At 45.2% G+C, this 25,614-nt stretch overlaps 1 protein-coding gene across 1 annotated transcript in view; it reads left to right on the forward strand.

The window, feature by feature from the left end:
- The first annotated feature begins 11,103 nt into the window (after positions 1-11,103).
- The window catches only part of LOC144762531 (uncharacterized), a 168,360-nt gene continuing 153,849 nt past the window's right edge, over positions 11,104-25,614 (forward strand). Inside the window, exons 1-3 of the mRNA XM_078647755.1 lie at positions 11,104-11,244; positions 11,540-11,598; positions 11,693-11,785. Coding sequence (XP_078503881.1) covers positions 11,228-11,244; positions 11,540-11,598; positions 11,693-11,785 — 169 coding nt within the window. The 5' untranslated portion in view covers positions 11,104-11,227. The remainder of the gene's footprint in view (positions 11,245-11,539; positions 11,599-11,692; positions 11,786-25,614) is intronic.

The following is a 25,614-nucleotide window of genomic DNA, read 5'->3' on the forward strand; positions in this document are numbered from 1 at the left end:
ATTTAAACTTTAGAGACCTGAGAAAAACAATCATGACACTTTTAAGAGAAAATTAATAACCATGTACCAACTACACATTATAAAAAAGATGGTGAAAACAAAATAATTCTAGTTACTGCATCATAAAAACATGCAGGAAAAGTGCATTTAGACTATATCATCTGTATAATTCATATATAAAGTGTTATTTATTAAAGAAACAAACTACATTTAATTAACATGTGCTAAGAAAACGTGTAAAATGGTGAACTTTCACAATATGGAGTTTATCTCTATCCCTGCTTTATTATAATTTATGTGTGTACTGCTAAGGAAAATTAGTTAATCATCAAGATTTAACATAAATATGATGACGACTTAAATTTAAATGTATTTTTCCTGTGTAAACGTGTACACTGAAATGACAAAAGAAAAGTGGGCGCCACACATTCTTAGCTAATGATACCTTCATAAGACGTTTATAGAGTGTATCTCGTACATGTACTAATGCAGTGCACTTAGAACGAATATAATTGTTTTAAATATAATTACATGTTGATACATTCAAAAAGATAGAAGTCTGTCATACAGACACGTATTATTTGTGAGTTTTACTAAATGATTTCAAGTGTATCAAATGTCATACTAGAATTGTGACATCTTATTGTCTCATATAAATGTATGCTAAATAATTCTATATTTTTCATGTTATATTAGTGCGATTTAATGTAGGCCGAACTGAATATGAAAAGTCTTTTGCCTTACTGCATCTACTCTTCGTGAGAGAATTCCTCAGTATAACAAGTAATGTGCAACAGTGCTGTCTTTCCTGAGTTCTCATGTACTGCATGTTGGACTTGGCCCTTTTTGCAGAGTCATCCCTGAACTTTTTGCCTTCCTCCTGTATTTTCTCTGACCTGTTTTTGTTGGTTTTATGCCTCTGGGCACTTTACCACTGTGGATCAGTGTTAAAGTGCATATGCTTTCCCTATTGTAAATTGATGTATTGATTAGTGACTCCATGATTGGGTTATTTGATTTACTTGTCAGACCCTAGTACAGTGCACCATGTGTGCCCAGGGCCTGTAAATCAAATGCTGCTGGTGGGCTTGCAGCACTGATTGTGCCACCCACAGAAGCAGCTTGTAAAGTGTGTCTCAGGCCTCCCATTGCTGAGCCTGTGTATAGGCTAGTGTCGGCTTGGCAAGTGCACCCACTTGCCAGTCCCTAATTCTTCCCTTTTCTACATGTTACGCACCCCTAAGGTAGGCCCTAGGGCAGGGTGCATTGTATGTAAAAGGTAGGTCATGCCCTGATGTGTGTGGCATGACCTGATAGTGAATTACAGCCTATTTCATTTTTCACTATTGCAAAGCTACCTGTCCACATAGGCCAGAATAGGCATTTTGATTATAACATCTTATAATCCTAACTGACCCAGGGAACATGGTAGAAATTCAAAGTTAGCATGCCTGAACTCAGAATAATAAAATACATATTTTAGCAAAGTTGGTTTTAACATTCTGTGTTTGAAAATATCACTTTTATAAAGTAGGTGTTTTCATGACTAACCATCCAGCCTGCCTCTGCTGGCTTGTGTATTGTATGTCTGGTTTGTGAGTGACAGGGGCTGGGGTGGCTCCAGGAGACAGGTCTATTCAACCTTGTGCTGACTCACCCTATCTGCATGTAGATGGGTGGGAGGAGTAGCACCTGGGACTGAATAGGGCTGTGCCTGCCTTCCACGATGCTGGCTCCACCTACTGTGGTGCGTCTGATGACCCTGGCCAACCCTGCCAAAGGAAAGAAGGAGCCCTGTAAACAAATTGCTCCAGGACTGCACAGAACTGGTTTGGACTATGTACAGGCCCCTCTGCCTTCAGAGGACAAAGACGGAACCGTGGTTTTGGCGCCATCGTGACCTCACATCCTCTCCGGTCGGGAACCGCGCCTCCCCTGCCTGAGCAAGCATCCAGGACACCGACGCATCATCGTCCCCGAAGCAAGGAACTGAAGCCGCTATGCACCTCCCCGACGCCGTAAGCTGTCTTTGTTTTTGCTTTTCCAAGGCACTGTTCTCTGCGAGTCTGTTTTGACTGCGGGCCCGACGCTGCGCACCTCGCGGTCGGCGCCGTACTTTGGGATTTCTTTGACCTTGACGTCGTGATAACTCCTGTTGGGGTTATCTGTTGCTAAAGAATGTTTTTAAGTGAATAACCTATTTTTTTTAACTATTTCTAATATCTTGAAGAATTATTATCGATTACAGTATTGTGGATTTTTGTCGTTTATGGTCTTGTGATAAGTCTATATAAAGAATACTTATTTTTATAAAACCTGTGTTGTGTCCATCTGTAGTGGTTTCACTGTATTACTGTATGTGTTCAAAAATGCTTAACACACTGCCTCTGAGATAAACCTGTCTGCTCGTGCCAAGCTACCAAGGGGGTGAGAGGGTTATCCAGTAGAGTAATCCCCTTTCCCTGACTTAGAAGCAAGGGTCCCTATTTGGTCAAAGGTGTATACCATTGCCAACTAGAGACCCCCAGATCTAACACTGCTCAAGATACTTTGCTACATTTTAATGATAAAATTCTGACCATCTGCCTGGGAAACTGTCCTCTTGAACTTGCCTATGTGCGCTTGCTAAAGTAGCATTGCTCTAACGTTTCTCACATTGGATTGCTTAAGGACTGCGTAATGGTCCCTCCTATATGAACTAACCAATGGACTGAGTGGTCTGAACACATGAGGTGATTCCAGAAGGTATTTGTGAAGAAACAAGGGCCCCCTGGTAAGGATAAGAATCCTGGGTCAGGGAAAACATACAATGTGAGGGTAACTACCCAGGCTATTCGTATAGCAAACACAGGCTATATATTCAACTGCAACATTCCCAAGATTAGAGAACTTAAACCATAACACAAACAATAAAAATGATATCAAAAATAGTGTATTTTAATAAAAACAGAGATAAATTTCCTTTACAATGTAGATGTACAAATATATATCATCATATTTGTACATCTACATTGTAAAGGAAATTTATCTCTTTTTTTATTAAAATACACTATTTTTTATATCATTTTTATTGTTTGTGTTATGGTTTAAGTTCTCTAATCTTGGGAATGTTGCAGTTGAATATATAGCCTGTGATTCCAGAAGGTGTCACCCCTGGAAATTCAAGAATATAATATTGCTTGAATTAATAGAGACACACAAACACGACCCACGCAGCAGCTGTTTCTCTCCTTGCCTGGTTGGAGTGAGTGATGGATGAGTTGTGTCCTTGCGGAGCTTTTCCTTGACAATTCTTGACTTGCCAATTGCGGACTCACCTGGCTTCTTTTACGAATGGATGCATACGCTGTGAGCTCCGAGTGGTCTCTTCCTTTATGGGAGAATGCTTGAACTGGCATGTCTCATGTCCCTTCCCGAACTCTTGAGCTTTGGTACCTTATTTCAGTGTCTTATTAGTATCTGACTAACTGTCTTTAAATCTGAAATATTGATGCTCTTTATTTCTTTAAATTTCTTATAAACCAATATAAATCATCAAAATGACTAAACTATAAGGATTGTATCTCTTTTTTTGAGTGTGCAATCCTAATCTGTGACAGATGACCAGAGGATTTCACATTAGAGAGATCTCTGAACATTAAATACTAATGCTACTATTTTGCGGTGCTTTAACAGAACAATTCATGTGTATGATTTTGTCTCGCCTATGTTTCTTTAGTAGATTTGGGCTGGCCGTAATAATCATCTATCTTTATAGTATTGTAATGAGAGTAATCTATAAGAGTCTGATTTCCAGTCTGTAGTTCAGTTATCCAATTTCGGATCGTCATTGGATGCCTGCTGGGACCCTTTATGTTCAACCCCTCTCGGCACAGAGCAAAATCCATTGGAGGGCCAAGAGGAAGAGAGAGGTATGAAACTCAGACGGGGAAACTAAATGACAATTATCTGATATGGGCCTAGTAACGTTTCAACAATCACCAGAAAAAAGAACACCGAAATCAAAAATGAGAGGCATAAATACATTTTAATCCAAACAGCCAACAGAGGAAAAAACAACTGCACAAAATGTGAGTGACAATCAATCAACAGTCAGTGCCAGCCTGCAAAACAGCTGCAACAAAAAATCCCAATCAGCTAAGCCTCCCAACACCATCCCTTAGTGGTCCATGAACATGTGAGTTGAAGCCCAAGTAGCAGCCTTACAAATGTCTGCTATCAAGACCTCCTTGAAAGAAGCACTGGAGACATAAATACTAGGGGTAGACCTCCACTGTTTCCTGGATGATACCGTCAACCCCTGAGACTTATACTCCAGAAGAATCATCTGTTTAATCCACCTACTCAAAGTGGAAATAAACAGTTTATGACTGGGCCTCACTGGGCCAAAAGTGATAAACAAATTATCATATTTGCAAAAAAGAAAGATTAACTCCAGATACACCAACACCGGCCTACGTACATCCAACAGATGGAGCCCTGCATCCCCTGCAGACCGAGGCTCCAGAAAGAAGTAGGCAGAACAACCTCCCTGAACGATTAGTTATGGAAGGGATCTTGGGCAAAAACTTCAGATCAAACTGCAGGACAATGCAGTCCGACAACACCCTCAAGAAAGGAGTAGATCGTAAAATGGACCCCAACGCCCCAATTCTCCCAGCTCACACAACAGCCACCAAAAAAACAACCTTTATGGTTAAGAACTTAATGGGAACCTCCTCCAAAGACTCAAAGGGAGCGACCTGCAGCACCTGCAATACCAAGCGAGATCCCAGGGCAGGCCAGGACACATCACCCTAGGACTCCAAAGAAAGAAACTGCACATCAACCTGGAAACCAATGAATCCAACTCATCCAAATGGGGGGACTCCTGAAAGCCCGCAAAGCCGCCCACTGAGCCCGAAGGGTAGAAGGATCCAGGCCCAATGAAAACCATCACACAAAAAAATCCACTTAGTGACACACCACTTAGAAAACAACCCCCAATGTCTGTAATAGGACCGTAGAGTCACCTGACGTCCGTAGCTCTGAATCAGGTCCACCACCTTAGCTGAGCAACTCCTAGATAACAAAGTCATCCTATCAATAGCCAGGCATGAAGATAGAGCCGCTTCAGAAGACCTGCCCGAAGAGGGGAACCCCTCAGAGGATACGGATGGTCTGGAATCACCCAATACTCCTGAACCGCAAGCTCCCTCAGCAAAGGGTATCAAGGGCGCTGGACGCAGCCTGGCACCACCAACATTACAAAAGCTTTCACTAGGCCTATCTTGCATAATACCCTCGCAAGCAATGGAATCGGAGGAAAAGGAGGCCTGCCGGTCACCTGAATAACATTGCATATATCCGCTATGCCTCCGGACAAGGAGTAATCATGCAGAAGCGGGACAGGAGAGCATTGTCCTTGTCTGCAATTAAGTCCACTTTCGGACACCCAAACCTCTTCTGCAACTCATGGAACATCACAGTCGACAAAGAGATCAAATTCATGGGGGGAAAACCTGGCTCAGGTGGTCCGCCTCACAATTCTCCCTCCTTGAGAGATACACAGCCTGCAGAGACAACACAATACTTTCTGCTCTGGTCAGAACCTCCTGAGCCAGGAGGCACCAGGACTGAACCCTGCAACTCCCCTGGTGATTGAGATAATCCATCCCATCTAATTGTACGTCCAGACCAGCACATGATGCCCCCTAAGGGCTTGCCCAAATTCCAGACATGCCAGCTGAACAGTCTTTAGCTCCCGGAAGTTGATAGAATAACCAGCCTGCAGGCAATCCCATTTCCCCTGAAAAGCACAGGAATCCAAAGTCACCCCAGCCGTAAAACAGATGGTTACCCTACCTCAGCCTAAAACATCAAAAGACTGATTAGTACACACCCGCCGGTTGGTAAGGACACCAGCACCAACAGTGCCCTCCCCGCTTACCGCCCGTGCCAAAACGGCAAGCCACGTATTGGCCTGCGGAAGACTGGGCGATACCCTGAAGGCCGACGCAACCCTGTCCTGCCACGAGGACCTGCCATAATACATGAGCCTGTTGAAGCAGGGCTTCGAACATATGGTAAGAGCCCGCTATGGCTGGGCCTCCCAATATGCCAGTTTCTCATCACAGACTATAGTGGTGGACAGGGGAGTTCCTCAGGGATCTGTCCTGAGTCCCACCCTATTTCATGTGTATGTGACTCCCTTGGCTGATATCATCAGAAAACCTAGCTATGTTGTCAGGGTCACTATCTTAAATAGATGTGTTTTTAAGGAAAAAGGGGGAGGATACCCTTTTTCTTGAGTCCCCTCACTCACCGGAGTTGCCTCACAGTGACATACTTCATCATAGGGGCCATCTCAACCCGCTGCGGGTTGAGACGTGCTACGACTTGCGAAATACATAGGAGCACTATTAGTGAGGACTATGTGTGGTGTAATGTGAAAAAGTGAGTGGAGAGGTGTAAATTAAAAATATCTTACTAGTGGGCGAAAAAATACTTTTATTCGTGCTCCTAGCAGATATATTAAAAGGTGGTGTGGGTCTCTAGGTAAAGCCGGTTGTCTAATGGGACCGGGAACCTATGAGATAGCCAACTAGTTTCGAGCTGTACCCCTCAGCTCTTCCTCAGGACATCACAAGGTCCAGCCCTGTGATTGCCACTCCAAAAACCGTGAAAATAATGCCTAGCAATGAGCACTCAAATTATATATAAATACATACGACTCCTCAGAATTTTTATGGTCGATGTATATGAAGGCTTTGCTAAGCCTCAAGGTCACATAAGGGGGGTGAGGAGGTCCGCGTGGTCCATTTGGTGCAGGAGTGCTCCTTGCCTGTAAACCTACTCGGCGTCCCTCGCGACCGGTGGATCAATATATTTAATATATCTGCTAGGAGCACGGATAAAAGTATTTTTTTCCCCTATGATGAAGCATGTCACTGTGAGGCAACTCCTGTGAGTGAGGGGACTCAAGAAAAAGGGTATCCTTCCCCTTTTTTCCTTAAAAACACATCTATTTAAGATAGTGACCCTGACAACATAGCTAGGGTTCTTGTCCGATACTTCGGATTTTTTTGACACAGGTACTAGTTCTGGAGGGCGAACCTAGCTCACATCCCTCTGCCTCCCCCCTCTTGTTTTTTCTTGATATCATCAGAGGCCATGGATTTGAAACCATCTCGTATGCTGGCGAAACGCAGCTAATTGTCCCCATTGAGGAGGACATTATGTCAACTCAATTAAAATTTAAAAACTGCATGTCTAGCATTGAGAGGTGGATGAAGAAGAACTTTTTACAGCTCAACTCCTCGAAGACGGAGATTTTGCTGTTCGGTAAGGCCGAAGCAATCTGGTCTCCCTAGTGGTGGCCTGCTGAGTTGGGTGAAGCCCCCTCCCCTAATAATTGGGATAAGAACCTTGGCAATAGGATAGATAACAAACTATCAATGGAGGAGCAGGTGAAGACACTGTCAGGCACCTGCTTTGGCACAATGAAGATGCTTAGGAAGATCTTTCCCTGGATTCCTCTCAGCAAGGAAAACCCTTATCCAGTCACTCCTGGTGAGTCGACGATTACGGCAATTCATTGCTTGTGGGAGCAAGGAAAGATCTTCTATATAAATTACTAGCAGCCCGTCCCGACGTTGTCCGGGTATGAAATAGAATGTGTGTAATGTGTGTATTTGGCAAGGGCAATTTATTTTAAAATCTCGCAGTAGACAACATTTTTTGTTTCATTAGAATAGGGACGGAGAAGGGCCGGCTGCAGCCCTGGTTGATGTTAGCAGGCGCGTGTAATTGGTGTAGTGATCCGCCGCCTGAGCCCGGCTACAGCCCTGGTTGATGTTAGCAGGCGCGTGTAATGTCGTTGAATGAGAGGGTTATCAGCCGTGGGTAAATCCGTTTAATGAGAGAGTTCAGTGACAGCGAGAAGGAGAGGCTGCAGTAATTGTCCCCGCAGACACGCTCATTTGCATGTTCCCCCGCTTGAGGCCCAGATGCAGGCCTGATTGATGTTAGCAGGCGCGTGTTCCCCCGCTTGAGGCCCAGCTGCAGCGCTGGTTGATGTTATCAGGCGCGTGTAATTAGTGTACTGATCGCCGCCTGAGCCCGGCTAGAGCCCTGGTTGATGGTAGCAGGCGCGTCTAATTTCGTTGAATGAGAGAGTTCAGTAACAGCGCGCAGGAGAGGCTGCAGTAATGTTACTTACCAGGCCTCTAGCTGAACGCGTTTGTCATGCCGCCAGCACACGGCCACAGCAGACGATCTTCTGATTAATGTACGACCCACATGGCATGAAGGGCGGAACGTAGCACACGCCCCCAGTGTTTCTCACGCCCCCAGCGTGCCCCTTAATATGGCGCAATTGCGTTCACATGGCATGAAGGCCGGACACACGCCCCCAGCGTTTCTCACGCCCCAAGCGTTTGTCACACCCCCAGCACACACCCACAGCCCACGATGTGATGGTCGTACCACACGCCCCCAGCGTTAGTCACGCCCCCAGCCCACGCCCACAAGGGACTACTTTGCTGGCACGGTTCTTTTAACTTTTAAATGTATATGGTGTCCTACGGTACAATTGTATGTCTTGCACTGTATGATTGTGATGAACACCACTGTTTCTTGAAAAGTTAATAAAAACATATATATTTTTTTTATGTATATGGTGGCCGTCTGCATAGCCTATGTCCTTCTGCTGCAACTGCCCTTTCCAACGCTGTATTGGGTGTTGTGATTGGTGCTGTGGTTACTGAGATTACCCCCCTCAAAGGTTTAGGCTCTCTCTTTATAATATTAGTATGGACAGGTGGTGCGGAACACTGCAACCCGCCTTGCCTTCAACAAGCCGGCGCAGACCCCTTCTGCCCCCCTGCTGAGCCGCCAGCTTCACTGGCTCTCGGTCAGGAAACGAGCTATTTTAAGATGCTCTGTGAGACCTTTAGATCACTACAGGGAAAAATCCATGCCTATCTTAAAAATAAACTCATATGGTACCAACCGGCTCAACAACTAAGATCAAGTAATGGCAATCTCCAGTGCATTCAAAGAATACACAGGGCTAGGATGGGGGGGGAGCCTTCTCTCATCTGGCTGCCAGCCAATGGAACAGTTTGCCGCAGAACATTAGGGTCTGCGGTGAGCTAACCAGTTTTAAGAAACTTCTAAAGACCTGGCTGTTTTAGATGTGCACGCCCAATGAGTACCTATTTCTCAAAGCACCGAGAGAGAGCCCCCTGGGGAACACTCGCTTGCGCTTTATAAATGAGGAAATAAAATAAATAAAAACAAATAAACAACACGTTGATACCAATATCTCAAAAAGAGCCCGCACATCAGGACTTCTTACCGGGCCCCTGGGTCTGCTACAGTACAACCTCGCCGCAATTACATGTGATCAGAGACGTTTTAAGGCATGGGCTAAGTGGGCTTTGGCCCAGGCCCCCAGCCTTTCAGGGGGCCCCTGATAGTGCCAGCTCTATTGTGCAGAGAGTCTTGTCCCTGTGACATTGAAACTTTCCTAAACAGATTGTTCTAAATACTGTTTTCCTTTAATTTATTTTTAATATGGCTGTTGTGTAAGTCTATAACAAACATTTTGAAATGAAACGTTGGGCTTATGTTTAATGCAACATCCATAAAAACGTTTATTTTAGATCAAAACAGGACCAAACATATGAGAAATAGGAGGGTGTCACATAAATTATTCGCAGTAATAATGCACTTTGTAATCCTTGAATATTAGATGTAAAACCATTTAACATTTGGATGAGTGTGCATGTACACTGTCAATGACCTGGGCAAAGTGGGCATGAAAGAGCTGGAATTAGATAATAAATTCAAAGCTATTCCGAGCAGGAGCACCCAAAATCCGTTTGGCCCAGGGCCCCCAAAATCCTAAGATGTCCCTGCCTGTGACTTGCTTGAAGCTGAACCCCAAAAATCAAAAAGTGGGGTGGGTCGCAGCTCCTCTTATGGTAGGTCAGAGGTGAAAGGGGTTGGCCATGTTAGGGAGGGATGGGGAGGCTAGAGCGCTGAATTGCTTGGAGGGTTCTGTGGGGGAGCTGATGCTCACCACGTCATTTCTGTGGCGAGCCGCGGGGAAGACATTCGAGCAGGTAATATCTGGAAACCTATAACGTACGAAGGAAGCTGTCACAAATCCTATAAAACTACAGCGCAGGGAGGAATTTTATCATGCAAGACAGATAAAAGGTACACATGTTTTACTTTCCCAAAATGTGTAGCCACAGGAAGCAATACAACTTTTAAAAAAAGGATAGCGTATCGTAGATTAAATATGCATTGATAAGAAAGTGGGAAAATTGAGAGCTATCCAACCTTCTGATCTCTGACTCTAGTACATAGAACTTGCACCCATTATAAAAACTACAAATACCACAATGCATTAGGAGTAGACTTTACTCATTCATAATCACTGATCTGTACTAGTGTAAATAGGAAAATGGCTTTACTGGACGTCAAATAATTGAGAAATATGCAGAATTGCTAAGTGGCCTTCTGAAATCAGTCACCTTTAACTAGTCCCCTGGTGGTTTTTAGCCAGCTGCATCCACAGGGTGGGACTTTTAGGCTATACTTTTATTACGAATAGATACACTACAGGTCCCAGAATCCAAAGTGCTGCTGACCACCAAGGTAGAACTGCCTAACAATATTAAGGAGCCAGCTGCTAAATAAGACGATGCCAGGTTTCCAAGAAATTAAAGTAACGGAAAGAAATAATAAAACTGTGAAATATAGCGTATCTTTAGTAGCGGTGCGAGAGTGCTTTTGAGCAAAAACACATTTTATCCTCACTTTGACCGCAGTAGCTACAACTGCCATATCAAGGACGGTGGGCACCTGTGAAACGAAATTCCACCTGCTTTTACTTACTTTGCTGCTGACTACTCGTATCCATGACGTTTAACCTTCAAAAAGTGTGTATTAGTAGTGTTAAGTTGTGAAGCTAGCGAGTGTGCGCGCCAATAACATCAGGAAATTGGTGCAAAGGTGTGCTGGTGCGTCAACAAGGGGTGGTCTTAAAATGTCCCATCCATTGGCTCAACAGACGACTTTTTTATAAACCGGAAGTTAAGCCGGATTTCCTGTGTGTTCATCCGTTTATTAGGTGCAGGCTCATCTGTTTAGTTTCTTCTTTACTTTGGCGGCTGTGGTTGGTTTTTCCCCGAAGGGTTGTTCACCTCAACCCAGGTCACTGTGGGGTCCAGCGATGCCTTTTTTGATGAGGTAGTTACGAGTACGAGCTTTATTGCTCAGTTCGGTTATATTTTTTTTGAGGCAACGTTTCCTTGTGAATAGTTTAATGCACCCGTTGAGCTAACTATAGAGCAAGTCGAAAATGTTGCACAAATAACACGCAAAGCGAGTTGTACCTGGGTCATAATGCCCACACTGAAAATGTTTGTGAGCGCGCTATAGTTTTCTTCAATGCATGCAATTATTTTGATTGCCATGATGAAACCTTTCTAGGGGTGAATTGTGTGACTTCTTTTCGTTGATTTTTATTTTTTTATGTTTTCAGGTTAACCATTTTATTGGCATTGGTCTCCGGGACTTTGGCACAACCCACACTTGCTGCAGGTTAAATTAACTCTTATATTTCACCAACATTTATCGTCGAATATTTGACGCACCGAATGATTAACACTTTTTCTCTTTCTGTGTTGGTTTTCAGACTCCATGGTCGTGGACTGCGTAGAATCGCTGGCCAGGATTTCCCTGAATGCTTCTTACTTCTTGGGCAAATATGTGCGGTTCTCTGTTCTTGGTAAGAAAGCCCTGGGAGTGCACCCATTTGTAGGGAAACTGGAAAGGGATATCAAGCGGTGGGGGTCGAATATGGACAATAGGCCATGCTCACTGCGTTTTCTCGCTTTACTAAATATATTGTTTTATGGCCTATCTTTTAGTGTATTTTAAGAGGTGATTTTTCTTTCACGTCCTTCTATTCTAGCCAAGGGATTTTTTTAACGTTGCCTATTTGTTCGGGCTAAATTTACCTTCAAATCGTCTCCTGTTTTTACTGGGGGGGGGGGGTAAATAAATGTGGGTGTTTCCCGGTATGTTGTCCAGACCTATCCTATGTACGGCCGGGGGATGAAAAGCAAACTGGGTGGTGGGGGGTGCTTTTTGTTTTTGTTTCTTGTAAAGCTGCCTTGCTCAACCACACCTGTTTTTCATTGCATCTTGGAACTTGCAATTTTGTTCTTTTCCGTATTATAAATGACTACAAGTCCCAGAATGCAAAGATGCTGACCTTTAAAAACTTCCTCCTGACTTGAGCTCGAAAGGAGAAGGGCATCTCGAATTACCACGAATCCATGGACACGGACTTGCTTATGGATATGGATTCGTTACTCTTGTCACATAGCTTAATTTGATGCACTATGTGCAGAATTCAAACAGGGCAACTACCACTAAACGCTGCACACCTCGGCGGGTCACACCAGGCCCGGACTGGTGAGTCTGCCCACCGGGCAATCCCCCGGTCGGCTGGAGGGGTTGGGGGGGCCGGTTTTGTGGCTGGGGGCCGGTTTTGTGGCTGGAGGCCGGTTTTCAGTCTGACCGTCACGGTCGGACTGAAAATCGGCCCAGCTACAACAGCGTCACTCACTTAGTTTAGGGTCCGGGACATCACTGATCTCAGTCTGAGAGACTTCCAAGTTACATGAGGCAGTTCCTATGATTATCCTAAGCAGAATACCTGGCAGTAACGCCACTGCGCCAGCAAGCCTGATTGACCGGTGCATGCATTGCTGAATGTTATGTGCAAGACACTGCAACCTAACCCCAAACGACGGAGGAGGAGGTGCCTGTGCGCGCAGTGCGCAGAATTATGCCCTGCTCTGCCGCGTCTGCGCGCTTCCAGGGTGGGGTAGGGGGGTGTAATTCCCGCGTGACTGCCAGGAGTGACGAGAGCGAGGAGGAAGTGCGCACAGAGCATCAGAGCCACGGACGGACGGTACAGTTGATTGAAGCGGCCGCATAACATAATTGTAGGCTAGCGCCGCCTAGCCCGACCCCCCTGTGTCTAGTAATCACTTTTCAGCAGGCCTGAGGTGAGTGAGTCCGTTTTTCCGCTCCCCCCTCCCCCAGACTCTGTAAGAAGCAAGCAGCGCGACCGTGACGTGACCAATGTACCCCTGAGAAGTTATATCCTGAGCAGGCCTGGTTAAAAACCTCCCGCCCGAGAGGTTATAACTTATCATCAGGTACATAGTCAGCTGCTTTGAAATAGAACTGTGCAATTAGGTTCGCACTCGTCTCGCAACTCCATGAATGATATGGTTGTGACTTCATGCAAGGATAAGGATAATGCACTTGTTAGCTAAATGGGTTGTCAATGTGTATACTATACTTACATGTTCTGCTGCTCCTGCAGTAAATCTGGAATGAAACTTGTTTCACGGGAAGGCGACTATAGTTCAGAGATGTTGTTGTACTTTATCGTTTTTAGAACATTTGATCTACGTAACGTTTACATCACACAATGAAATACACCCACAGAGGTTCACAAAAATTTGCAGAGGTATGCACAAAATCTTTTTTACAATTCTGAGTCTGAAACAAATGTTCAGAGGGATACTTTTACATTAACAAGTGAAAAAGTATAAATGAATAATAAAAAGAGTATGAATTATATAGCTGTGCTCTATTAAAAAACAATTAATAATGTACTGGAGTTGTTTATATTATCATAACATTTCTGGCTATAGACGTTTGTAATCTGAGTAAACCTTACACTTGTATTAATATTCCAGCCGTATACAGTGCAACATTTTTTCCTGTGGTGGGCAACCTCTAAATTGCTTGCATTTTGTTTTACAATCTACTGTTTAACTGCGCAGAGTTTAGTGAGAAGTGTGGGGCTTTGTGCAGTGGCCTCGCTGCCCATCCTCTGAGAAACCTTGGTTCGATGCTTGCTGGATACGTTTAAGAGTATCTCTTATGAGTGCATAGCCAACAATTAAATGAAGGGAAATTGCATAGCCTGTTGGGAACAACGCATTCTGTTGATAATGTACAGTTAAACAATTATTGAATCCAACGGATCCAATAAAAGCATACATTAAATGAATTGATGTTTGTTTGTGAAAAAACACACGATATTGGTGCACTCTCCTGAAAGGAAAATAAGATGTCCTGTGCTTAAGTGTGCCAGTGCATAGTGTAGGATGTCCGGTTTACTGATCATTGCTGAAGCGGCCACATAACATAAATGTAGGCTAGCGCCGCCTAGCCCGACCCCCCCCGTGTCTAGTAGTCACTTTTCAGCAGGCCTTAGGTGAGTCCGTTTCCCCGCCCCCCCCCCCCCCCCCCCACTCTGTAAGAAGCAAGCAGCGCGACCGCGACATGACTATGTACCCCTGATAAGTTATAACCTGACCAGGCCTGGTTAAAAACCTCCCGGCCCGAGAGGTTATAACTTATCATCAGGTATATAGTCAGCACTGCTTGCTTGCTTCTTTGAAATAGAACTGTGCAATTAGGTTCGCACTCGTCTCGCAACTCGCAAGCTGCCTAAGTTATAACCTGACCAGGCCTGGTTAAAAACCTCCCGCCAATTACACGATGTCCTGCCGCGGCGTGACTATAGATTAGTCTCTAGGATATATGCAAACAGGGGTTTCTGGTTATGGTTATTGCTGTGACAGAAGTTAAATGGACGTCAAAGTGTTGCTGTGTGGAGGTTCTGATGTGTTTTAAGAAGCTCGTGTTTGGTATAAACCATTTAAGTTGGATTGAATTAATGTAACTACTTTGTATGATGGTCATTATTATTGTGTGTTTCTTAATAAATATCCTGAACAGTAAATATAGGAACATTAGGTCTTAAGTACTGGAAATGGAACTGATGTGGGGGTAGGAGGGAGGAGGTGGTGGCGACAGAGCGGGAAAGCCAGTCCTGAAAGGTGGATGCAGTCTCAGCCTATGGTGTCCCAGGACATATGGATTCTTTTTTTTCACAAACTCTGCCCTCATGTCAATTCACAAGGAGAAATGCTAGTGGTAAAGGTGTTCATGATTAGCTATATTGGTCACAGACCACATTATCGGATGTCCTGGAGGGTTGAAGCACATGGACTGTATCTATGTGTATGCTGCAAGTTTGAGTAAATGTAAATTGATACTTGTATAGCGCACTACTCACCCGCAAGGGTCTCAAGGCGCTTGTACGAATACCGCTGTGGAACCCATCCTGGCTTTCCCTGTGAGGTGTTCACTCCTGGGCATCCCCAAGGTGGAGGCCAGGCATCCTTAGCGTTGTGGGGGCCGTTGTGGAGATTAAGCAAGCTATTGCCCAGAGTTGCAGAGTGGGACTCCATGATTGGAATAGGCACCGTGGCGAGAATTATCTGGTCCGTGGAATTTTGAGCCCAAGACGCACCGAGGCGGGGAATTGAACCCTGGTCCCGGGCTAGACCTCTGCATCAGGGTCTGCCGCTCTAACCATTGAGCCACACTTCTCCACTATATGTGTATAATAGGATAGGTCAGATGGTTAATGCACTTATTGAGGCAGAAGGCAGTGGTGGCTAGTAGCGCCCCTAGCTAAGCCCGACCGCCCCTGTGTAGTGTCTGCCAGACTGCCACTGTCTGCCACGTGAGTGCCGCCCCACCACCAACAGCAGTCACAGGCCTGTGAGTGAAGTGAGTCCGGCGAGACAAGAACAGGGCAAGCGTGACCAGGCCTGAGGCCTGGCTGGCCCTGGTCTGGACGAGTGCTTAACATACAAATATCCTTTCTGCAGCTAAGCGACCACAACCATAATTTTCTACTGGCAGTGGCTAGCGCCTAGCCCGACCGACCGCCCTGTGTCCAGTGTCTGCCACAGTGCGAAAAACGGACTCGCACCAGTCAGGCCTGCTGACTGCTGTTGGTCGTGGGGTGGCACAGTGCCACCCCACCACCAACAGCAGTTAGCAGGCCTGAGTGAGGCGAGTCCGTTTTTCTGCCTCGAGCTTGAAAGAAGCCATGTCTGAACTGGGGTGGCAGAGTGGGCTAAAGAACGGTGATGGATTAAACCCAGATCTGTTGACTGGGTGTGAGTGTTTGATTGGTTCAGATGCTCCGTCCATCACCACCCCCTTTTGTACCACTTTGTTCGCCATAAGTTAGGAGGGTATGCTCAGACGTGAGTCCCTTGCTCACTTTGCCACTGGATTCAAGCAAGCCGGGCTGAAGACGGCTGAAATGCCAGAAACCGGTCCTCGGAAGCTTGTTTCCGGTCCAGGGAAGGCATGGCTTGGCAGTTCGGGCTGGACTGTTCCCATGAGGCACAGGGTCAGACTGATTTGCATATGGCCATGTCTGAACTGGGGTGGCAGAGTGGGCTAAAGAACGGTGATGGATTAAACCCAGATCTGTTGACTGGTTGTGAGTGTTTGATTGGTTCAGATGCTCCGTCCATCACCACCCCCTTTTGTACCACTTTGAAAGAAGCAAGCAGCGCGGGACGTGAATATGTACCTGATAAGTTATAACCTCTCGGCCCAAGACTAGAGGTTATAACCTGTACAGTAAAGCCTACCCTTCTCTCTTTAATGCCTATAAGTTGGCATTGACTCTTTCCTCCTCTCAGGTGGCTTGTGAAAGATCTTTTTCTAAGCTCAAGTACATCTTGAATAGGCTGCGTAATTCTCTCTCTGTCACGTTTGGAAGCCTTTATGCTTATGTCTGTGGAAAAAGATGCTTTAATGCGAATAAGCAATGAGAAAATCATTGATCTTTTTGCCTCCAAAAGCAAATTGATGCAAGGGATGTTAACACTTTAAAATGTGAGCTTTAAAATGTGAGCTCAAGTTACCACATTTCTAAGCTGAGCACTTCTAATAAAATAATTTCTTTGATGGTTGCACTCTTGACATGAAAAGCATTTGACCTTTGCACGTTACCGTCAACATTTTTCTTTTCCTTGCGTTGGCTCTCTTTGAGCCTGCTTTACACCACGCACACACCTTTGTACCATAGTGAAAGCCTGTGAGCATTATGTCTACTGTCTAGCATAGGCTTTGCACTGAAACAACAAGTAATATCCATCCAATACAAAATCCTATGCTTAGGAACACTTTAAAATGTTTACTGAACTGTATTTATGCTGTACTTTACAGCATACATGCATTCTTGGAAAACCTCAAGAAGGCGTCCACTTTTGTTTTAAATCCAGGTCTACCTTTGTTAGTAGGTAGGACTTTACATCAAAACCCATGGGTGGTTGCTTGGGGACTTGCTCCGACATCTCATCTGCGAAACACCCTCTTGACACAAATGAATGCAAAGTGCAATTGAATATAACACTTGTTTGAGAAGTATGTTATGTTTTATAGTATATAATATCATATTTAAAGTAAAGTCCACATTTGTAAAGCGCACAATCACCCGTAAGGGTCTCTAGGCGCTGGGGGCCGGCGGGAAGATTAAGCGAGCTATTGCCCAGAGTCACATGGTGCTGGGCTAACCTGCCGCCGGAGCCGGGGATCGAACCGTGGTCCCCAGATTCCAGAGTCAGTCGCCCTGGCCGCGGCACCACACCTCTTCCCCTAAGGATTTGCTACTACAGGCAGGTCATGTTAGCTGTTTACAATGTCAATATACCTAGTCATAATGTTGTGCATGGTTGCACTTTACATGAGATCCTTTATTTAAGCACTGTTTACAGAACTCAGGATATAAAAATCATTTAATGTTTGCACATTGTCTTGTACACTTTTTACTCTGAACCTTTGCACACTTGTTTGAAGTTCAGTGTGTTTTTAAATGTCTTCATGCTATTTTATATGAAGAATAAATTGGTTATATTTAAATTCATGTTTCATGCTTGACATTTCATTTTTTAGTGTTCACTGTAGCAATGTCTGTGATTTATAATTGGGTATCCTGGTGCTCTATAAGGTAATCATTTACTATGCTTTAAAAGTTAATACAATCTAATATGTAATGAAAAATGTGTTGAACAAGGCTTTGTTTTGGCCTTTCTGTCTCCCAAATTTTCTTGGGGGGTAGAAGTTCAAACCCCCAAACTCCCCCTAGTCATTGCTCACAGCGCTTGCTCGCTACACACCATGTGGGGGTTGGTCTCACTTTTACTTTGTTCTCTCTGATTCACTACTTGTGTCTATTTTTGGTGCTCTCTGAAAGAATGCCTATGAATACATATGACTGGGTGGGTAACCTGATGTTCTGTAAGGTCATCATCTACTGTTTACTGTGCTTTGAAAGTTGATACAATTTGAATATGTAATGAAAAATGTGCTGTAAAATTCACCATTTAGGTCTGTCGTTTTCCAAACCCCCCTAGTGGCCGTCGGGCTCGCGCGCTACGCGCGCTCGCTACAAGCTGGACGGGGGCTGCTTCGCTACGCGCCGGATGGGGGCTGGTCTGGCAAAATTTGCCAGGGCTGCTTTCAGTTCCCAGTCCGGCCCTGGCTCACACGACACACCCAATACTTTGCCGTCTGTGACTGGTTTTGTGACATCGCTCGGATACTTCCATTCCCATTTGATGACGTGCGAGGGGATGCTTTTTGTCTTTACAAGGGACCGAACCCTTACCTACTCAAATGTAATTTCAAGCAACCTGAAAAGTTTTTTTATTTGCTATGAACCTGTTTTGTTAAATTATTCAAGGGTGCAGTTCAAAAACAGCCATTTCTAGAAGGCCCTCCATAGTTTTGAAGAACTCGGAAGACATCGAAAATTGTTTTTGGTGCTTTTTCTCAAACGTCCCAAGACCTAATTTTGTATAAAGTGCCTTTTTGTCGCACAATTTAATAACTCTGCCACATAATTTGGACCTTTATCTCCACATAATGCCAGTGGTACGGATGCCAATATAGGAGAGGATGAGGAAGGCTCTTGCTAGTAATGGATATATTTACATTCTTAAGGGGCACAAGGTACCACCCTCGTTGCCGCGTGGTTGATGGTAAGCAATTGCTCACACCTTTCTATCACTATATTTGAACTTTAAATTATGAGTTTAATGGGTGAATCTAGTTTTCGAAAGTACCTCCAAATAGCACGTTGATTCTAAACCGTTGCTTCCGTAATTGGTGAGGCGGTGTAAAGCTGAACATGTTAGAATTTTGGATTTATGAAAAAAGTTAGCAGGCGCTCTGGACTTGAAGCGACATTTTTTTCTGTCTTTGAATTTGAAACTTTAAAAACCTTAAATGCCGCCTGCTGGCTTTTATAGACCTGGCGCTCATATAGCGTTTTCATCCTAGCTCTACAGAGCTACGTAGTCCGCATTGGACAATATTTTGAAACGCTAGATTTTCCTTGAAACACCGCTCGACATGTAACATCAGAATACTTTTTATTTCGTTAAAGTCTACATGTGCTAGAATTCGGGTCATATTTTTACCGGACTCAAAAAAGCTCTTAGCATTAACTTGATGCCATTTGCACGTTTTCAATATTCTACTCCTGTTGTATAAGGAAACACGAACTGTGCATCCCTAATGTTAGGAAAGGAAAGGCGACGTGCCTAGGGGGGAGTTAACTAGATTGTAACCACATGATGGCGGTAGCGCTTCATAAATGGCGATTGTTTAAAGATTATGCTAATGTTTGAAGTGATGTGGTGTGTTTAATTAACCTGAAGGTCACGAGTTCTAATCCAGCGAACCACTCCGTCTCTCCACCCTTCAGAGTCCATACATTGAATTGGATGATCGTGATAGTAGGATCTTGTATCGGTCTGGAATGGTGGTGGTGATGTTGGGCACAGAGTTTGCGTTGGTCCAGGCTTCTTTGAGAAAATGGTGGCGCGTGGAGTTGAGGTCCCAGATTTCTATGGTGTGCTTGTGTATATTTTGAGGATGCCATTGAGTGGTTTGTGAGCGGTGATGTCCGGTAGGCTGGGTGCGGTAGGTAGGTAGGTAGGTGGGTGAAGGTGCGGTGTCGACATAATCGGGCCTTGGATGTTGCTCGGCGTCAAAAGCTGGCAGTTGTTGCTGCGTCTGGTGTTCAGACTGTGGCGGGTGCTGGAGTCTTGGTGTAGGCCGGTCGGTGGACTAGTGTCCCTGGCGCTGGTTGCGGTCTGGGCGCAGATGGGCTTGCCTTTGGCGTGCCAGCGGCCCCCAGTTAGTAAGGGTCAGGGGAAGGGGTGTCAGCTGGAAGGACACTGGAGAGGGGAGGTTCCACTAGGGCAGCAGCATCTGACACAACGCAAGGTGGAAGAGGACAGAAGAAAGAAAAGAGCGGCAAGAGCATATTGAGAAAAAAGGGCACAGAAAAAATCAAAGGGAGTCAGAAGAGCAGAGTGCTCTCCCACGGGACCGCCAGGGATGAGGCATAGGCAGGATCCTGTGGGTGGAGGAGGACCTCTAGCACCCTGTAACTGAGTTCGGGGGCGAGCACTTAGTGGTGGACCTGTGTGGGGGAATGTCAGTCACACTGACCAGGTCATTGGTCTAGCTCCAGTCCAATAGTCTAGCCGTTTTGATATAGCTTAGTCATGGTATACGGTGGCTCACATCCATATTCATGCAATCTATCACAATTTTTAGGTCGAGCATTCGAGACCTCTTGTATATACCTTAGTATATACTTTTGTATATATACTGTAGTATATACTTATGTGTATGTACTTTGTGACCTGTGGAGATCAGCTCTAAGACTTGTCTGTTTCTGCTTAGGGACCTTTTTTCTGTTCAACTGCCTCAATGTAACTGTCTTTATAGAACATGACCAGCAGAGGTCAGTAAAATAGAATTGCTTTCTGCTGAAGGACTTTCTTTTTTTAAGGTTTCGACCTGGCCGTGGCACTGCGAAGCAGGGCTACGCCCAGGCGAAAGCTATTGTTTACATTATGGGGACTTGAATCCGCCCCTTCCATTGGCTAGCTCCATAAATGGAGGCTAGCCATTGTAAGACAGCGTTGTCAATCAGTCTTTCCCAGTGAGAACGCGATTCGGGGGTGTTTCTGGGTCTTTTTTTAAGCCCCGCCCTCTCCTCTTCCCATTGGCTGGAATGTTACCTTCCAGCCAATGGGAAGGGGAGAGCACGAAAAACACGCCCCCGAATCCCTACACGCACTCCCATCCCACCCCCGTCCATTCATTCCCATGTCCTCGCCCTCCCTCTCTCCCTTGGCCTTGTTTTTTTAGCCGTCTCTCTCCCGCCCGCCCACTGTCCGTGCCTCCTCCCTCCCGCCCACCCACTGTCCGTGTTCGATGCCTTCGGGTAAAGTCCGCTATATAAATATGCATAAATAAAAGAAATAAATAAAATCCCCCTCCCTCCCGTTGTCCTGCCTTCTCCCTCCCACCCACTGTCCGTGCCTCCTCCCTCCCACTGTCCGTGTTCGATGCCTTCGGGTATAGTCCGCACTATATAAATATGCATAAATAAAAGAAATAAATAAAATCCCCCTCCCTCCCGTTGTCCTGCCTTCTCCCTCCCGCCCACTGTCCGTGTTCGATGCCTTCGGGTAAAGTCCACGCTATATAAATAGGCATAAATAAAATAAATAAATAAAATCCCCCTCCCTCCCGTTGTCCTGCCTTCTCCCCGCCCGCCCACTGTCCGTGCCTCCTCCCTCCCGCCCACTGTCTGTGATGCTGTGAGGAGAGGGGAAGGTGTGTGGGAGGGGCAGGCGCGAGACAGCGCGTGCCGTGCCTGGAAAGAGGAGCGTGGTGTGCGAGACCGGGGGACATGCACTTCTCCATCCCAGAGACCGAGACCCGCAGCGGGGAGGGCGGATCCTCCTACGTGGTGAGTGATTGGGTCCCTGAGGGCGCCCCGCGCCTCTCACCCCTCTGCTTTACTCTGCCCTTCTCACCCCACCTACCTCTGGCTGTCTGTCTCGCTGTCTGTCTGCGGGTGTTGTCACCCTCTCCTCCTGTGTCCAGCTGGCGGTGCTCCTTTTGATTATCCTGCATCTCTCGTGCCTGTCACCCCTCTTCTTACCCCGCCCCCCATCATGCCGGTACATGAGCATCCTACTGTCTGTACCCCCACCCCCCCTCTGCAGGGCCAGTCTCCCCTTCTGCCTACAATAGACTAGAGTCGACTCTGCACTGGTTTGCTGCACATTATCCACGATGCTGAGCAGCGTGACTAAAGAAAAGAACCTGTTTCTGGGTGCAAACACCATGCATGTACTCGCCTACAAAATGACACAATCACTTTCTATTTCTTTAGTTCCGGATCCAAGTTGGGTCGGTCACTAAAAAAAAAAAAAAAAAAACCGCATAAAATCAAGATTTGAGTTTGGGAGGCTGAAGCAGTGAAGACGGCAACACTGGGGACAGGAGGAGAGGCAATACCACAAGGGGCAAGCCTCATGGGGCGGTGGGGGTGCAGGGAGGCAAAACGGAGGGCGCAGTGTGAATAAGCAAAGTGGAGGGCGCGGGCGGGGAGGACAGCACAAGATACGTTGAGAGCAAAGTGGAGCATCTGAGAGTAAACCGGGGAAAGAACAGCATTGAGCGGGTATGAGAGAAGCACACGGGCAAGACCGCAAAGGGGGGGGGAGGTACAGAAGGCTTTTACATCATGGAGTGGGCGGCGTTAAGCACATGGGTGACAGAGAGCAACACCAAGTGCAAGAAGAGAGAAGCACATGAGTGAAACAGCTGGGAAATACACGCATTCTCATGGAGTGTGAAACTCAAATCAAACAAGCATTTGTAATGCAAAAGGTATCGCATTTACGCGAGTTTAAGCTATTGGCATTGTAAATGGCAATGCCTTTTATTTAGGTTTTAAAACCAAAACAAAAATGAAAGGCATTATTTGCAATGTCAATAGCGCAAACTCGCGTAAATACGAAACCTATTGCATTGCAGATGCTTGTTTAAAAATTCTGGCAGCTGCCTCTATTTCATTTTCTTGATAGAAAACGACCAGCAGAGATCAGTAAAATACCAAAATCACTTAAGCATTCTTTAGATTCCAGTCCGTTGAAATAGTCTTCCACGAGCACCCGTAGAAAATTAATATTTTTTTTCAAATCTTGTATTTTCAGTAACATGACCACTGAAGGCCCTGCTTTTATATTAAAAACAGAGCTTTGGTCTATTCCATTTCCTGCTGAAACGCAATATTTCTCTCCATGTGTTCCTGTACCTGGTGTGTCACACAGTTTGGTGCTTACTTTCCCTCCATGTTAAAGAACAGTAGATGTTTCAGCACCCAAGCTAATGTGCTGCGTACCTAAATGCATAGATGGTCCCAAAGACGAGACAGATTGCATTGCAAATGCCTGTTCTATTACATTCCTGCTCCCTCTTACGCCATATATATTATGCTATAATTGCTTAATATAGCACATGACTCATCCCGATAGGGACATCTCAGCACTTGGATGGCAGATAGCTGACGGAGGTAGTATTTTAGAACAACCAGGTCTTCAGATGTTTTCTTGAATTCTGTTAAGCTCGGGCACGTGTATGGTCAGTGGTTGTAAAGCTAGGGCACGTGTATGGTCAGTGGAGAGGGCTCAAGGGAGAAAAGGTACGGCCTCTGTATTTATCTGTACGACTCTGGCGGAGGTGTTGAAAGGTTTGGTTGTTGGAGTGCAAGTTCCTGCTAGGGGTATAAGAAGCAAGCCTGTTTTGCAGGTATTTTGGGCCAGAGCCTAGTAAAGATGTGTAAGTTATACACAGCAGTTTGAACAGGGCTCTCTTGCAAATAGGGAGCCTATGTAAGGCTCGGAGTGTGGGGGCTGATGGAGGCCTTGGTGGCAGGTTAACAGTAAATGCTGTATTTTGGGCGCCCCTGATTGGGGAAGAAGGGATTCGTTGGAGGCAAGGAACCAGGCATTGCCATAGTCTAGCCGGCTAATGATTAGTGCCAGGGTGAGTATTTTACCAGAGTTCATTGGGAACCATTTAAAGATCTTTCTAAGAAGGCGCATCGTGCCAAAGCAGGTGCCATATGTGGTCTTGCATTGAAAGTTGATAGTCTATGAGTGCTTAGATTTCTATCGATTCTACTGGGCAAAGCGGTGGGTCCCAATTTTGCTGTTTTGATTTTGAGAACCCAGAGAGTATTTGGCAGTATTGAATACAATAAATAAACTGCTCCTCTTTTCATGAACATTTTTCTCTGGGGCACTTGTCTCCTAAAAATTTATTTTCAGCAGTTTGTGTTTGGCGGCAGGGTTTATATCCCCAGGTTTCTGCTCCAAATGCCACTGTCGGGTCGCACTTTACATTATACAGATGTAAAATTGATTTCACGTGGCTATGACCTAAGCGCTTAGAAAAGAAGTCTATGCCATACGTTGCCCTGTAAAAAGATTGTATTTGTGCTCTCACTGGAGACTCCCCTCCCCCCAAATCTAATTGTTAATCCAACAGAATACCTAAATAACAAAACAAATCCACATTCCCTAAGAAATGCTTTTATATAGTGAATTTTAGATTTCTTGATTTTGGGCCTACTGTCATAGTATGACTGAAGATAATTGATTTTTAGTCCTAAATCTTACATAAATTCATTAAACACAATAACTGTAAACCATTTGATGTCTGCAATAAGAACTGAGTCATCCGCGTACATAATGCCGGGACCATTCTAGTTCCCACCATTAGCACGTCCCGGCAACGTTCTCTTAAACTGATATAACCTATTAATAAAATAAAAAGCATGGGGGCTAAAATATAACTGTTGGACCTCCTCGTACCTCCCCATCCTAACCAAGTGCATAGGGCATTTTCCCTTGGGGCCAAATCTAACTGAAGTCTCTAGCCCCATGTGTAGAAGGTGCAAAAAGGCTATAAGGGCCTCTTTCATCCCCATGCCCCTCAGCACAGCCCACAGTTTAGATCTGTCCACTGTTGAATGCTGTGCTGAGGTCCATGAAAGCCAAGTGTATACTGCCCTTTTTAACAGTTGTATATTTATTAATCAACAAATGAAGATTAAAATTATTTTCTATTGTCGCCTGGCATGAAGCCATATTTGATATCTGACAACATTTCTTTGTCAGACCAGTCTGGCAATCATTTTAGGAGAATCCTGCCAAGACCGTAGCGTCTATTAATGATATAGGCCGGTGCCATGCTGGGTCCTCTCAGTTGCCCTTTTTAAAAACTGGAACGGTAATTGGCCACGGGCTATGGAATTCAGATGTTGAACGATTAGTGGGGCCCAGAGATCCTTGCATGATTTAAAAAGATCCATGGGTACCCCATCGGGCCTGGTACTCTCCGTGGTGTAATTCCCGCTATGCCTTCTCTTACCTGTTCCAATTCAAATGTCAGTTGTGGCCCCCACTCAGGCGTTGAATAAGAGCTAGCGACAGTCACTGGAATAAATATTTTCAAAATGTGCAACCCAATTCTTAGCTGAGATGGATTGCCTCATATCTGGTGGAATTATTTAAATGAAAAGAGGCGGTTCTCAATTCTCCAGAAGGCTAGATTTTCTCTCCTCACGCTTCCTTTAAATCCTCCCATGGTATTTCTATCTGATGGCTCTTCCTACCCTTTCGTGCTTGCACATAATTCATTCTGGCCTCTTAACAGCCAGCATGTTCCTTGTCTTTAGGTCTTTCTAAGCCTTCGTTGAGGGCTTGTCAAACATTTAGGGCCTTCCTCGTTAGATTTCAATGTAGTACTAAGAAGAGCTTTCTGTACCTC

The sequence above is a fragment of the Lissotriton helveticus genome, chromosome 6 (assembly GCF_964261635.1).
Source record: "Lissotriton helveticus chromosome 6, aLisHel1.1, whole genome shotgun sequence".
Lineage (NCBI taxonomy): Eukaryota > Metazoa > Chordata > Amphibia > Caudata > Salamandridae > Lissotriton > Lissotriton helveticus.